The sequence below is a fragment of the Pogona vitticeps genome, chromosome 5 (genome assembly GCF_051106095.1).
Source record: "Pogona vitticeps strain Pit_001003342236 chromosome 5, PviZW2.1, whole genome shotgun sequence".
In the NCBI taxonomy this organism is placed as follows: domain Eukaryota; kingdom Metazoa; phylum Chordata; class Lepidosauria; order Squamata; family Agamidae; genus Pogona; species Pogona vitticeps.
This window is the reverse complement of record NC_135787.1, coordinates 129,798,310-129,814,753: the sequence shown is the minus strand read 5'-3', so window position 1 is coordinate 129,814,753 and position 16,444 is coordinate 129,798,310. Positions and strand designations below refer to the sequence as shown.

Sequence of the window (16,444 nt, the reverse complement as noted above, 5' to 3'; positions counted from 1 at the left end):
TCTGAAGGACTGCTTGCTCCCTGAACAGAGAGGGTCCAGATGTAAGTGTACTCCTAATTAGCTGAGCAGAGTACGTGTGACTCAGCCAGGACATTGCACAAACCCCATTTTCCAAAGCCTCACCCAGGTTCTAAGGGGAAGATACCAAGACAAGGTATTCTGTTAGAATTGTAGAGCAGAGAAGGCAATCACACAGCACAATGTGCATGATTTGGTGGCTCTCCATGCCTAAACAGCCTGCAGACAGCAAGAACTGCTAGTGCTATTGTCCTGACTCATGCAGTAAAAACTAATAGGATCATGGTCGTGGTCACTATTGACTGAATACATGTTGTCCAAAACAACAATGAAACAAGGTCGGAGCCACATGTATCACCTGAGAAACTGGCATATTCTACTTTAATAAGGAAAAACTGCTAGAATTAGAGACAAGGTAACAAACCATCATCTGAGGTGTGGGCCAATAATAATGTCATAAATTGTAAAGATTATAAAGGGAAAGGCATGTAGAAAGCTAGGTAGAACAGCCTAGAGCAGTGGTGGCGAGCCTTTTTGTGCTCGAGTGCCCAAACTGGAGGAAAAGAAAAAACGGGGTGGCAGTGGAACCGGAAGTGGCAGTGGAAGGGAAAATCTCAGGCATGGAGGTGCCTCGAGACCTCACTCCGGATCCACTGCCAGTACCAGCTATTCTGGAACCTGACCCACGGCCTGTCTTGGCACCAGCACTGCGGTTGCAGCTGCCTGCTCAGGTTTGGCTGCAGGGGGAGAGGGGAGTAGCGATCCTGCGACTTATGGCTTGCGTGCCGGCAGAAAGGGCTCCATGTGCCACCTGTGGCACGTGTGCCATAGGTTCACCATCGCTGGCCTAGAGTAACAAAGCCGTCCCATCCCATATCCTAACCTGAGTCTGACAGAAGAGCATCTTTTTCCTTCTCAAAATCAATCTGGAGTATGGACTGTTCTTTTTCTTGCTGTTGCTATGGATGCTGCCACTGCAGAGGTAGTGGCTTTGGCACAGTTCCTCCCATGGCTCATCAGAACTACGCGAATGATGGCATTTATAGATTGTCCTCCCTACTTTATCTTCACAACAAGTCTGTGGGGTATGCCAAGTTGAGAAAAAGTGACTGACTGAAGGTCAGTCATTGAGCTTCATGGCTCACTGGAGAATAGAAGCCAACTTTTTCAAAGTTCCAGCCCAGGCCTGTGACCACCACAGCACAGCAACTCTCAATTTGGAAAGCATCTTAGGGTGTTTCAGCTACTGAAGGGTAATGGACAAAAGGCTGGAAAAGAGGTTTTTGCTTGACAAAGGAAAGAAGCAATATGCTCTACCCTTTCAACCTGTTGCTGTGCTGCTTGTCTTCCAAAATGGTTTGCTCTTTCAGAATGTAAACCAATAACGCCAAAGTGGCAGTACCTTAGAAATCATGGCTGAGAAAGGTGATGGTCCTCAGATATAAGCGCACGTGAAATTAGAATGTCAAGAAGAAAGCTATATTGACACTTTCTCCTTGATACTCTAGCTTTGTTTAATGATGACGTTTTTGATGCGACAGAACATTCCTATATGTCATCAGTTCTGAGTGGTGCAACTTCATAAAAAAAACATTTGTATCAGCTTTATGTGGAAGGCATACTTTAAGAAAAGTAGGTTTTCGTGGATAAAATCATTAATGGGTGTTACATTGCATAATTTTTTCTTTTCTTATAAAATGAAATGTATATGTTTATTTAGATTATTTCCACGCACACCCCTTCTTTTCTTTCTGGTGTTTAGGAGCATTAAATCAAACAAGTTGGGGGAAAAAATACCCTGCATGCAATGGTGCCAAACAGTCGCCTATTAATATTGATGAAGATCTAACTCAAGTAAATGTAAATCTGAAGGAACTGAAATTCCAAGACTGGGGAAAAGAAACATCAGAAGATACTTTAATCTACAACACCGGCAAAACAGGTACAAAATTCATATTTCTTGTTTTCATTTATTTTGGTATTCTTAAAGGTGAGCTTATTTTGCATGGAGAAAATGAGCATTTGTAGACTTTAGATCTCTTGCTTCCTTTCCTTTTCTCTCTCTTTTTAACCTCTTGAATTTAAGATTTTTGTAGCCGTGGGGAAGGTTGCTGGTAATTGCAATCCAGTCTCAAGTCAAGATGACTCAAAAGAAGAAGAGTCACATGGGATGGTCTGGGAAGTCGGATGAATTACTGTAATCCAGTACTACATAATGATTAGGAAAATGAAGATTTAAACATTTTCCACATAATAATTATAAATTATGACTGTTAATAACAAATATCATTGACATTGTGCTGCTGTTTTCACAACTATGCAGTTAGTGTGTTCAAGGAGTATTAGTAAAGACAACTGGTGTTTTGGAAATCATTATGGAACCACCCCTCACGTATACACGGGGTTTAGAGTTCAAGAGAGGAGCGATCACTGTGACTGTCTCCTGCTTTGTCTTTGCTTTGAATTAAGTTTAGTCTGAATCAGGAGCAGAGCATAGGGAAATTGGACACTTAACGTTTGTGCCCTATTATGTTCCCAATCCATCTGAGGTACCTACACCTTCAGTTTCTATCACCAAATACCAAATCAATTATTCATTAAATGGGTTGCTTTTTTGGCTATACATAGGTTTCTTCTGTTTTATGTAATGTAAAAAAAAAAGAAGAGTGTAGCTTGGGTCTTAAGCAGGTCCATAACTATATTAGCTAAAGTCAGTAAAACCCAGTGTTTGCACTCATACTGACTCCAAAAGAGCTAGCCCAGTTTGCCAGAGACGTCCCTGAAGACTGCACAAGAGTACTGTATTTTACAGAGTGTGGAGAGAGAAGGTGAAAATGAAATCATTACTGATTCTACGAGCCTCATCTCAAGGGGCTCTGGCAATACTTGCTTGTCAGTAGCAGTAAAATAATCTTGCATTGTAGCAAGCAATAGGCGTCCTATGCCCTACCTATTTCCTGAAGATGCTATAATAGCACCTATAATCCATGACATCATCCATCTGCAAGTTTTATTGAGCTGGATCCAGGCTGAGTTAGTTGAACTGGATACCTTTGAATTCAGTGGGACATGTTAGCCATGACTTATGTCCCATTGACTTCACTGGGAATAAAGTTAAACTAACTTGTTTCTGATGTCAACACAATGTTTTATATTCTTTCAATTAAGCCCTGCAAGAAGTTACAAGAAATTCTCCTTATCTGGCAAGAAACAATTATAATCTGCTAAACAGTTACTTCAGCACAAACTCTTACAAAGTCAGTTGCCTGGTTGTACACCAGCTTTTCTCTGTTACCTTCCCTTCCTGACTGCCTAATTGACTCCCTGGCTGAAAGAAATGGCTCGTATCTGCTTCCACATATGTTTGAATCATAGAGTGGCTTTTGTTTCTTTATCTTAAGCATGGTGAATAACAACTCCTTTCCCCCCTCTGTAGTGGAAATTAAGTTGACAAATGAATACTTTGTGACTGGAGGAGGCTTAGAAGCTATATTTAAAGCAAGCAGGATAACCTTTCACTGGGGAAAATGTAATATATCTCAAGATGGATCCGAACATAGCATTGATGGCCAAAAATACCCTCTTGAGGTAACAAAGATATTAAATATTGGAACTATATTTGTATTTTTGAAGTGTACAGTTGCAGTCAACATGTATAGTAACTATTTAGGGTAATAACTAATCATATCTATAAATTATCTGCATACAGATTTACTTATTCAAACTTTGTCAGCTGAAAGCAGATGCTCATAATTTTTTTGAAATAAAAGAGAGCCATCAGATCTTTACATGATACAAATGCAGGAATGGGCAATAGCTATAGACCGCTAAAGAAAGCATACTATCTGCTAGCTTTCATGGATCAGGACCCACTTTATCAGGGTTGCAGGGGTGTCTTGTCATTAGTGGAAAGAACTTAGAATCCACAAAGTTCATATATTTTGCCAGGCACATTTCTTAGATGTCAGTTAAGAAAGATGCAGGCTGCACTGGAGGTGTGGTTTTAAAGTTACAGCTGAGGAAGCTGTTGTTGTTGTTGTTGTTGTTGTTGTTGTTGTTGTTGTTGTTATTTATTTATTTATTTATTTATTTATTTATTTATTTATTTATTTATTTATTTATTTATTTATTTATTTATTTATTTATTTATTTAATATCCCGCCTATCTGGTCGGTTAAGACCACTCTAGGCAGCTTGTGTGCACATCAAGTCCCAATTCTTCAAACAAAGAAGCTCAGGCAATATGCTTATATCTTCCCTTTGAAACAGAACAGGATACACACATGAAGTTTTGTGGTCAGCCCTAGATGGAGTGAAACAGCCCCCTCAGGAAGAAGGTTTTGAATTCCATGGAGGGGAAGCAAATTATTGATCTTTTTTATGATTGATGTTCTCCTGTCAGGAAATGGGAGTGGTGTTTGTGAATTTTTCAGCTTCAGACACCAGAATTAATTGACTGGTTTGGATCAGTATGAACTTCAGTTGCTGTTTGGACCGAGGCAGCAAAATGCCAGTGAGCTTCCATTTCTATGGAAGGGACAACATCATTCTTGCTTTTCCTCCTTAAAAAAAGTTTTAGAAGGAAAATGGGACTCAGTAAATGGAGGAAAAACTAGTTATAGCTCCAAAAGGTCCCAGCAGGGGGAGCATATTACGTATTATTGTTTATGTGATTTTTTGTTATTAAATTTTTTAAAGGTATGTTTTTTCTCTTTTTTGTATTTTTATTTTAATATAATTTGTTTTTTAAAAAAACACCATCACTTTTGCGAGGCATTTGCATAAGCTGCTCTCTTGCTTTGAGGGCAGGAAAGCTCTATGTGCCTATTTGCATGCTTTTTAGCTTGGAGAGTAACAAAAGAAAATTAAGAAGATGTTTCTTTGATCTCTAAGCAGTTATGAATTTATGAAGCTGCTTCTTGTAACGTTTTGATCCTTTCCTGCCCAGTCTTTCTGTTCAGATACTCCATTATTCCAAGTCATTTGTAAATGTTATTTTTCTGATGATAACTCAGTCCAGGAGAGCAAGTCAGTTTTTTGTTTATCTGTGTACTTGATAGATTAAGGGTAGAGGTTATTTCATGTTCACGTATAGAAAGATTTCACTCACATTCACAGGAAAGTTCAAATAGCTTCTACTTTATTTAGAAGTCAATTAAAATGTGATGCATACTTTGCTTTAAATTATATAATATATTCAGATCTAAATTATATTTCTGTGCAATAAACTTTGAAGTATGTGTATGTGATGTTTCCCATTCACTACATCCATGAAGGAAACAAGTATCCACAAATCTTTTGTTGGCCTTGGTAGCTAGCCAAAGTAATGTGCTTGCTACCAACTATGCCTTTAGAGCATGCCTGTGACATCATGATTTATTTCAGAGACTTGTAAATCTTCTTCTTCAACAGTAAGCATACATATTACAAATACTTGTCTCTAAACCTGGGAACAGAGTGAAAACCTGGCCAGTGATACTCAAAGGGCCTTGGAAGTAACTGACAAGTGGTTCTGTAGGTGTTGCAAACACAAAATACTGCCCCCTCATTTTTCATAATTCAGAGCTGTTCAGAGTGTGTCTTGCCATTTTATTTGGATTTATTTTGTGCCCCTTTGTAATAAGCCTGTAGTGGTTCTTAAATGTGAGATAGAATCTCTGGCAGCACACACATGCATGTTTTTGACCTGAATGTGGAACTTTACTTTTTTAGACTATAAAAGTAGACTACCTCTGATAAGCATTAAGGTTGTGTTCTGCTATCTGCAGATTTCTAATTGCATTTCACAGAGTTTGATAATAGTACCTTGCTATGTGCAGTATGTTTTCAAGCAAATATTAGGTTACTTGGAATGAGGCAGTGGTTGGGATTTCAGAAGTTCTTCTTTAAAAATAAACATGCAAACTAATATAAATATGTTCCTGGAAAATTCTTTTCAAAGACTTGTTTATATGTACATGTTTGTTTTAAAAAATCATCCTGAAATACTACTGTATTTACAGATGCAAATCCACTGTTATGATCCAAATCAGTTTGAGGATATAGATAAGGCAATTGAAGGAAATGGGAAATTAAGAGCTTTATCAATCTTATTTGAGGTAATTATTGTTTACACATATTGCATAATCTTAATTGTGAAATTCCACCGATTTCATCTGATAGAAAGAAGTTATTGGGAGAGCATGTGTTATTCTTATTTAATTTTGCATGAGAAAATTGACCCTTATTCATTGCAATGTGTTTCGGCATGGGATGTTTGTGTGTATGCAAAATGCTAATACATGTTTCCTTTATAACTAACAAACTAATCAAACGCTGAACTCTGCATAAGAATCAATCATACAATATTTCATCAACAGATTGGCCTAGAAGATAATGCAAACTACAACGCAATTATAGATGGGGTGGCCAGTGTTAGCCGCTTTGGTAAGTTAATGGTGCAACGTGAAAATCTCTCTTCACAGTTAATAAGCAGCTTCAGTTTAAGCATAACTTAAATTATAGCCATATCTGGAACTGTACTTCACTGGTCCTGAACAAGCCAAGAGTGGAAGCCATCTTTAAACCTAAGTTTGTAATTGGCTGATAAGTCCTGACATTTTTTGTAGCAATTAACTATGTTTCTGGGTCCACAGATGTAATGGGGAGTTATGCTTCATTGTGGTTTCCTGGTTTGTTTACCTTTTCTCCAAAGGGAGGAGCAAAGTAGGATTAGACAAGCTACATCTACCAGTATGCTCTTCATGTACCTCACTGTTTAATAAGCCAGTAAACTTGTTACAGTACATGAGTGGTAGTCACTGTGATGGTGTGGGAAGGAGCCAAAAAGTTAACAAAATATGGCTATATTTTACACAAGTGGAAATATTGTGAAGACTCCTGATACAAAGAGATGTGTTCAGCATAATTAAACTAAATGTATGTGGAAAGAAAGTATGTTCGTGCTAATGATTACTTTACAGGAGATGCAGCATCGTAGTGAAACAGATGGCCTAATTATATAATACCCACTTAATGAGAGAATACCTGTACTGAATATCCTCTGTTCCTGCTGTGGTTCCTCTTCTAACAAGCAAAACAAAACCCATTGTAGCTCAAGGTTTTACCTTGTCCTGATGCCCTAATGTATTAGGAGCCCTTTTATAGAAGTCCCCTTGTTTACTCTTACTGGGTAAACAAGGGGACTTCTGCCGCAGCTGTTATTGTTTGTTTGTTTGTTTTATTTGACTTCTATACTGCCCACCTGGCTGCCAAGGCCACTCTGGGTGGTTTACATATTAAACATGAACAATTCAAAGCAATAAACATAATAATTATAAAATCAAAATAAGCACAAACGACCAACATTTTAAAGTAATAATAATTAAAATAATGTAAAAGCTGGACGGCATGATTAACAATATAAGTGTTAAGACCAATCACTATATTAAAGTGTCACGTTGGATTAGACCAAACATTTATCTAGCCCAGCATCCCTTTCCAGTGGAAGCCAGTTCTGTGCTTCAGGGAACCCATGAACAAGATAAAAGTAGAGTTCTAGTTGGTTCATATTAAGAACCAACATGACCTCTCAATATGAAGGCTTTGTTTAGCATTTATCTGTCTCTGATGTTCAAAAATGAGTGGCAAATTGTTTTAAAGCAATGAACTGCATTCTGAAGGGAACAATTCAGAACTCTGACACTATTCTTGGAATGAAGGAGGCCTTTATTTATATATCCCATCCATCTGGTCAATTGACCACTCTAACAGTCAACAAGCCTTGCTAACAGTCTTGCCATTACGATCTATCAGATTATCAGACACTGAGGTCAGAGCCTTTTTGTTGTGGCCCCGTATCTAGCTTTTGTATAGTTCTTACTTTTTTGGTTTATGCAAAACTAATTTTCTCTTTATTTCAAGATGCTTTTAATCAATATCTAGAGTGGTGTGTATTGTTTTTAATGGTTGCTATTTTACTACTTCAGTGCTTTTGGAGTTTTATATGTTTTTATATGAGCTATCTTGTATAGGTTTTCCTGAAATAAATAGTTCATAATCCATCTTTATTTTTGGAGCATCATTTTAGGAATGTTGTTGCTGTTTTCTTACAGTCTGTATTTTGCAGGGAAAAAAAGTGAACTGGAGCCCTTCATCTTGTTAAATCTTTTGCCAAATTCAACAGACAAATATTACACTTACAATGGATCTTTATCAACACCCCCCTGCTCAGAAACAGTTGAATGGATTGTATTTAAGGACACTGTTAACATTTCAGAAAACCAGGTGATTTTTATTCTGTTGAACAATTAGTTATTTCTAGTTTGTGCGTAACATAACTGTTTCACCATAGTAATGTAGCAGATAATTTAAATATGCACATAAAGCATATCTATTTCTAGACTTTGGGCCACAGTGTAGATTTCTAAATAATACAGAGTAAATTGTATGTATTTAATGTGCTTAAGTGTGTGTATGGGGACGGGGTGGGGGCTGTGTTATCCTGGTTTATCCCAAGCGAGTATTCAGTTTTCAAATAATGTCCTTAGCACCAGCATGAATGGCAGAAATGGGCAATCTCCAGAGGTCTGGGGTTGCACAAGCTTGTCCCTGGAAATTAGAGAGAGGTACCTCTGCTTGCAATCTACTCCTCTGAACATTTTTCTTACAAAAGTGGGGTAGAGAATGTTTTGGAAAAGCCAGTTTACATGCTCTAATAGCAAAATAAAAAAAATTAATTAAAATTAAAACGTGAACAAGAAGTTTCATCAGAGATGTGAAGTAAAATTGCCCCCCCCACCTGCCTATAACTTACAAGATAACTTTTTGAAGCAAAGTAATTTTGGCAAGGACAGATTGCTGGGGAAGCCCAGTAGCTTATGGGACCACATGTTGCCCACAGAAAACGTGTTGCCCAGCTCCCATTCTGAGGGCTGTTTTAGACATATCAACTGCAATCTAATAAATTGTGATTCAGTAAGAACAGGTCCATATGCTGTTTTTACACACACACACACCCATTCTCTTATCCCATTTGATATCAACCTTGGCACATCTGTTAGGATTTAAAACTCAGCTTCTCCTTTCGTTTCAGTTTGGAAACTGCCGTTTAATTTCAGCTTACTAGGAAAAAGAATGGAGCTCTCTGTGTGTACGTGTGTTCCACTGTAAACAAGTCATTAAAGGCTAAAATTTCTCCTCTTGAATAATACTAGATAGGTGCATTCCACCGTATTTCTAGCAACTTCTACAGTGATAGGATTTGTTATGGGAAAAACATCTGGAATCAGACAGAATGACCATGGAGGTAGCAAGTGGATGTTCTGTCTGCACAGGGGATAAAAGCAAAGTCTTTACTTTTCTTGAAATAGAAGGTGATGTTAAAATAATTTACTAAATTAATTTAATATATGTAGTGTTTTGCATGAATTTTGTTATTGTAATGGAGTTGTGTGAAGTTTGTTCATCACCTTGAAAATTCCTCCTTTTTTAACATGAATTTGTAAATAAAGTTCTCTGTCTCATTGCATTTACTGGTTTTTTCCAGCTGTCAGTATTTTGTGACGTCCTCACCATGCAGCAATCGGGTTATGTAATGCTAATGGACTATCTGCAAAATAATTTTAGAGAGCAGCAACATAAGTTTTCTGGCCAAGTGTTTTCCTCATATACTGGGCAGGAAGAAATTCATGAAGCAGGTATTTATTGCTTATTTGGATTTGCTGATTTAACAGATTTGACCCTGATTTTTAACCACAAAGAATTGCTTCTAGAAGTGAAATACCATTTCTGATCTAAATGCGCGCAGGCACAGAACTAACAGGATACAGTGGTGCCTCACTTAGCAATGTTAATCCGTTCTGGAAAAAACATTGCTAAGTGATTTCATCGCTAAGCGATTTTAAAAAGCCCATAGGAACATATTAAAACGCATTTAATACTTTCCTATGGGCTAAAAACTTACCTTAAAGCAAAATTCCTCCATAGCGGTGACCATTTTGGGTGCCTCTACAGCGAGGCAAAACAGCAGTGGCCATTTTTTTTGCGGCAGCCATTTTGGAACCGCCGATCGCTTCCCCGCGATCATCGCAAAGCAAATTTTAGCCATAGAGGACATCGCTAAGTGATCACTCCAACGATGGCCAAAAGTCCATCGCAAAGCGATTTCATCGCTCAATGGAGCAATTGCTAAGCGAGGCACCACTGTACCAGTAATCATTCTACTCAGCTTTTTTAATAGAGTAAAAGCCAGTTGGAGGGCTTTGCCAGATCCAGAAAATATGATCAGTGTAATTGCCTATTTTCAGACTGGGGCTACTGCATCCATGCAGTTGTGGTAGCTGCATTTAGGAAGAAAGTACACATATCGAGCAACAATGTAAGTGAGCAGCTGGTTGTCCACCTAGGGGTAGGTGCATAAATGCCTGCTTTTACAAACATATAACTCCCAGCTTACTAAGACATAATCATTACCATCATCATCTTAGAACTGCAGAGCTGGAAGGGACCCCATAGATCTTCAAGTCCAATCCCTATGAAGGACATATAGTAGGAAACTGAACTTCCAGCCTCTGGCTCCACAGACCTAAACCACTGAGCTATCCAGCAGTTCATCAATGAGAAAAATAATTTAATCATTTGATTTTAAAATTCAATTGGATAATACACATCTCAAGTAAAAATTGCAAAACAAATGTCATGTATCTGCTGGCTAGAACATGAAAAATAAAAACTTTGAATATATATCTCTACGATCAGGCGCCTTTCCTGGAGCATCATACAATAACTGTACAGACATGGTAGCAAGGGGAAATAAAAATAGATTTTATTGGTCACATCGGATGTTTGTTGAAGCACATATCATTAAGTGAAGCTCTTTAAGTGGAGTAGGATCAACATTCTTCCTTTAGTACAAGGGATGGAAGTATGTGGACCTCCAGATATTCTTAGACTACGGCTCCCATCAGTCCCAACTAGCATAGCCAATGGCGAGGTATACTAGGGGCTACAGATTAGCAACAGATGAAGGACTACAAGGTACCCATTGCTGATTTAATTGATAATTTCTGCAACAGTTGGTATTACAATTGTTATTTCAATTTATATACCTTCCTATAGTGCTTGGAGCACTCTCTGGATGGTTTACAACATAATTATGCAAACAACAACTCACCCCCTGTGAACTGGGTCCTAATTTTACCAATTGGAGAACACTGACTTTTTTCTCAAAAATATATTTAAAATGTGATGATATTTCTATAATTTTTACTGTTTGGCATCATGGGTACCCCACTCCTGTGCTCAGAAACAATACTTAGATGAATGAATCATTCAAGGAGTTATTCAAGGACATTTCTACTAACGTTTCTGTTTAGTTTAACTGTTAGCTAATGATTAATCAATTAGATTAAGAGAACATAATAAATAAATATTTTAATACAGTCATGAACGGTAGTAATTGCACTTGGTAAACTAAGGATGAGGTTATATATTAAATGGAAAAAAATGTGTTATAGTTCTCGATTTCAGCACATTACAGCTCAACCTTGAATTTTCAGTTACTGAAAACATTTTACTTTTTTACTTTGGTTTGAACATATTACATGAAAAGTTTTGTTTTAGTTTGTTTAGATTCTTCTGTACTGTAGATCCCACCGCTGTACTGTTGTATTTCCTGATGTTGTCCTAGCTGTTGGCATGGTGCTTTGTCCGAAGGTGCTCGGCACAGCTGCTTGGCTTTCTTCCTTAGTTTCGTCCCTTGGCTGCATTTCCATTTGGGGTTGCTATCATCCTCTGCATTGTTTCTGGCCTTCAAAAAGCTGTTTGGACTATTCATTTCCAGGCGGAAAGCATTAAGCTAAAAAGTAGGAGGCTGACAGAGATGCTTGAGAATTTTAAATAACTGGAGAGAAATACCCTTTTGATTTAAGCATTTGTGGATATCCAACCCATTGTAGCATGACTTTTTACATCAACTCCCTAGCAGAATCTTACACAGAAATGAGCAGAGAGATGGACCTGTTAGTGCTCCTCAGTTTATTGCCACAATTTCTGTATATTAGAATTAACAAGATACAGAAGCTATACACTTTATTCGTACTATGTGACTGATACTCTGTGTCTCTTGCTTCCCTCCTTTTCTGTAATCTTCAAGATTATATTCTTGTGTCTCCTCTTGTGTGAAATTCATGCATCCTAATTAAGGGATACCATATACCTCTCCCAGCCTCTTTCCTTAAATTTTGCTTCAGACAGTTCAAAGAAATGTGGTGGAGGAGGGATTATACTTTAAGATACAACAGTGCCCACCTTCCCCAGACAACACTATCTCATTCATCCTTCATGGTTTTGTTTGTGCAGACCTTTCTCTGTTAACAAGAGGAAGAACAAATCCTTTCAAGTCTAGAAGTTCAGGTGCTCATAGGAAATCTTGGATTAACGAGACAGGAACTCTGTTTGTTTGTTTGTTTGCTTGCTTGCTTGCTTGCTTGCCTCATTTCTCCCCATGGGGGGGGGGAATCCAAGGCAGTTCACAACAATTAAAACTGAACAATAATAACAGGTTCAAAATACTATACAAAACTATATTAAAACACAATTAAACATTAAAATTAAAAACCATTTTAAAAAACATATTAAATTATTTAAATTTCATAAATATAGCATTCCCAGGACCACCTTCCACCTTATTGCTTAAAAGCCTTCCTGAAAAGGAAGGCTTTTGCCTGACAATGGAAGGACAAGAAGGAGGGGTCCAACCTGGCTTCTGAGACAGTGCATTCCAAAGCCTGGGAGCACTATGATTCTGCAACAATTTGACAATCCATTGCGATTCAGGTCACAACTTTAAAGGTAAACCGTTTCATACCTAGAATTGCATTGATAGTTGATTTGGACCTTGCTTAATATAGTATGTGATCTACAATTTAACATGTTCCTGTAATTCTTTTCCTTGAGAGAGAGAAAATAATCAAATTAGAATTTGAGCATGGAAATATTTGGGGGTAGGGAGTGGAGACAGATTTAGTTTACTTACAGGTTAGTTTCAACTATGTGTTTGATATATGTGGTGTTTAATGCTCAGGTACGTAGGCGTAAAACCTCGGGTAGGATTCATGTGCTTTAAAATTAGTAGAGTATTACTACTAATACTTTATTGTACTGGGTATGGTGCTTTATTTCCAAGGCAAAAGCAAGCAGATTAAATCTTTTTAAAAACAGCAGCAGAAGAATAATACATTTAATAAACCACCAATTTGTTTGATTTCAGCATTGCAAATTTACAGTGAGATACTCAGAGAGTTGGGGATTGTCAGTTGTAATTGAATAATTTAATTACATGTCATCAAGTCAATTCTGACTTACAGCAACACTTTCTAAAGTTTCCTAGACATAAAGTACTATGAAGTAGTTTACTAGTCCCTTCTTATGAGGCATGCTCTGGGACCATACAGCTTGCCCAGAGCCACCCAGTCTGTTTTGAATTCTACAACGTACAGCAGGGGATTGAAATCCTCTGCAGCCAGGTGCTCACTGGGCTATCTGATCAGCAAATCCCCACCTTATTCATGTAAGAAGGTTGTAGAAGTGCTGAACTCCCCCCCCCATGCTTAGTTTTGCCTCAGCAAAACAGGATGCTCGCCCACCCCCTTCCCACTGCCCCATCACCTCCCTACCTGCTTTGGGAAGCTGGGCCCGCTGCCTCTGTGCATGTGCCTGCTGTCCAGCTGATAGGTGGGCACATGCTTTGAGTTTCATTGGCATAAAAGAGCTAGGTGTCTGGATTTCCTGCCTCTGAAGATGGCAGCAGTGGAGGCAGTAATAAGGGGACAGGTAAGCAACAGGGGAAGTGGAGGGCAGGAGCAAGTAGTTTCCCCCCACCCACGAACTGGAAAAATAAACCACGAGCCAGTTTGTTTTTCTGCGGATTTGTGGTGGTTTGTGGTACATGACTATTGATGAACCATCATGAACCACCAGTTTTCTTGTTTATGCCCATCACTACTACTGAGCACTTCTCTGTTGCAACCCTCATTTGTTCCAATACGGGTTACAACATGACAGCATCAGTATCAGTGTTGCAAGGTCATAATTACAATTTCAATATTTTCCAAAATGAAGCTATACTAAGAGTACAGTCCTTTATATGTCTACTCATATGAAAATCTCAAGAGTTCAGTGGGACCTGCTTGCAGGTAAATATGTATTGGGTTGTGGCCTAAACCATGAAAGTCTTTTTCCTCTGAATCTTTATGAGTAGAAAACACTGAATCTTCCTTTTTTTATTGAGAACGGTGAGCTCATTCCATCTGCTGTAGTTTCAGCTATTAAACATTATTGGTTCAATATAACACAACTGAACAATTTTGTTTCCCCCAATGGATACACTTCAGGGCATCATTGTAACTGCTAAATTTAATAAATGTGTATGTAACCCCTCATCTAATAAATGGAAACTGAGACTGTGATAGGTTTAGGGTTTAAAGTTGGTCATGAGTTAAATAAGATTGTTTCATTAAATCTTTATTTGTTATTACCTTGCTATAACAGGGGAGTTGGTCTCTGAAATTTTTGTATATTGCAGAAGTTTAATGTTGGAAAACAATATTGAGCCTTGAGTGCCCTCTTGTGTTCACAAGGTAATTTCTTAATGAAAAAGAAAAAGAACAACTGAAATTAACTACTTCTACTAAGGGGAAGCAGATTGACCACACTGGTAACTATTTTGTAGATTGATTTTAAAATTTTGTCTACATTAAGACCAATTTTTTTTTAATTTGGCTGCATCTTCTCACTTCATATTCACTGAGATAGAGGCCCCACCTAATGGCAATCCATTTCTGCACAAACATCTCCCCTGTGGAAAACCACTGATTTTCACCATGCCACCACAGAGGTGTTCATTTGCTTTTGTTCTCAGGTAATAGGTTGAAAATCAGAGATTCCATATTGTATTATTATATAACAATTATTAGATAACAAGAGTTGTAATTTAAGAGCAATATCTCTGCTGTTGGGTAAAAGTGGCTATAAGCTACTTGAACATGGCAGCCATCCTGTGGCCTTCTAGTTATCAAAATATAGCTGTTCCCATTATTCTTCATCATTGGCCAGAGTAGCTGAAATACAGTAGGAACTCTAGTGTCTCAACAACTGAAGAGCCATAGATTTTCTCAACCCTGTCTTAGACAGTTTGAAGAAAACAATCAAGATCTTATGGAGGAAACAGACATGTATTTTTCAGAGAGATGGAACTATTTTCAAGCTCCAGGAGACACAAAGGCTTCCACACATTTGAAGCAAAAACGCAGCTGTGTATGCCACTTATTCCTTGAATCCCCTCATATGAAGACAGAAGAAAAAAATAATCACCCTCACCTCCCAGAGCAGTTTTGTACTGAACCACAACAGCTTTTTTGCTTTTTTTTTTAATTAACAAGGCAGTCAAAGAGCAGAGAGACTCAATCACAACAGTGAAATACTTTCAAAAATGAATGCTCAAGTAGACAAACCTTAGGAGTGAGGAATATGAAAGGCATTCACCTCTCTGGTGTTGAAGAAAAGGCTGGCATCTGATCCAGCATTGATGATAGTCCATCCTTTGTGTAGCGGGCGGGGGGTAGGGGTTACTAAAGGGATATGCTGTGAGATTTCTCTTCTGACTCATCCCTTATATTTTTCAGCCTATGATGACTATCCTTTTTGTCTTCTTTCTTTCTTTTTGTTTTTTTAAGTTTGCAGCTTAGAACCAGAAAATGTTCAAGCTGATCCAAAGAACTATACCAGCCTTCTGGTTACTTGGGAAAGGCCACGACTTGTCTATGACACAATGATTGAGAGATATGCTGTGTTTTACCAACAGTTAGAGGGAGAAGATGAGACAAAGCATGAGTTCCTAACGGATGGGTATCAGGACTTGGTAACTGACCATTTTAAAAGTTTTCTACAAATGCAGGGATAACAAATCACAAATTGTGAGGAGCTGAACCTCCTCACTGTTGGTGGCAGAAATGAGAATATTGCTGTCATGTTACCTGTACTGTACTCTCTTTGAAATGTTTACATGTTTTTTAAAAGCTTTTCTTAGCCATAGAAGTAGTTGCACTCATGCAAGTTTTTCATCATTTAAAGGTGATCATATAATGAAAGTGGTAAAAAGACTGCAACTGTGGTGAGCATTTTATTCAAATTACAGCTTTAGTTGTTGATGTGCTATTTATCTAATCAGCACACTGCATCCTCTTATACCCATCTCTGGGACAAATTAGACCATCATTCATGTGTCCATCCCATTTGTATGTAAAAAGGGGATTGTGATTTAGGCCAATCAAAGAGAATACACAGGACCACAGAAGTACAGAGCTGGAAGGTACTGCAAGAGTCCAACGAGAAACCATTACTGAACCATCCACACTTCTGTCCCTTACTTCTTCACATTTGTTTGCTC

General features: G+C 38.0%; 1 protein-coding gene across 6 annotated transcripts in view; it reads left to right on the top strand.

Annotated features, from left to right (window-relative positions):
• The window catches only part of PTPRZ1 (protein tyrosine phosphatase receptor type Z1), a 138,368-nt gene that overhangs the window by 62,645 nt on the left and 59,279 nt on the right, over positions 1 to 16,444 (top strand). For all 6 annotated transcript variants that reach the window (XM_078376720.1, XM_073000546.2, XM_078376719.1 and 3 more), the window contains exons 3-9: positions 1,781 to 1,960; positions 3,455 to 3,606; positions 6,021 to 6,116; positions 6,378 to 6,444; positions 8,126 to 8,283; positions 9,545 to 9,695; positions 15,732 to 15,916. In XM_078376720.1, the coding sequence (XP_078232846.1) occupies positions 1,781 to 1,960; positions 3,455 to 3,606; positions 6,021 to 6,116; positions 6,378 to 6,444; positions 8,126 to 8,283; positions 9,545 to 9,695; positions 15,732 to 15,916 (989 nt within the window). The remainder of the gene's footprint in view (positions 1 to 1,780; positions 1,961 to 3,454; positions 3,607 to 6,020; positions 6,117 to 6,377; positions 6,445 to 8,125; positions 8,284 to 9,544; positions 9,696 to 15,731; positions 15,917 to 16,444) is intronic.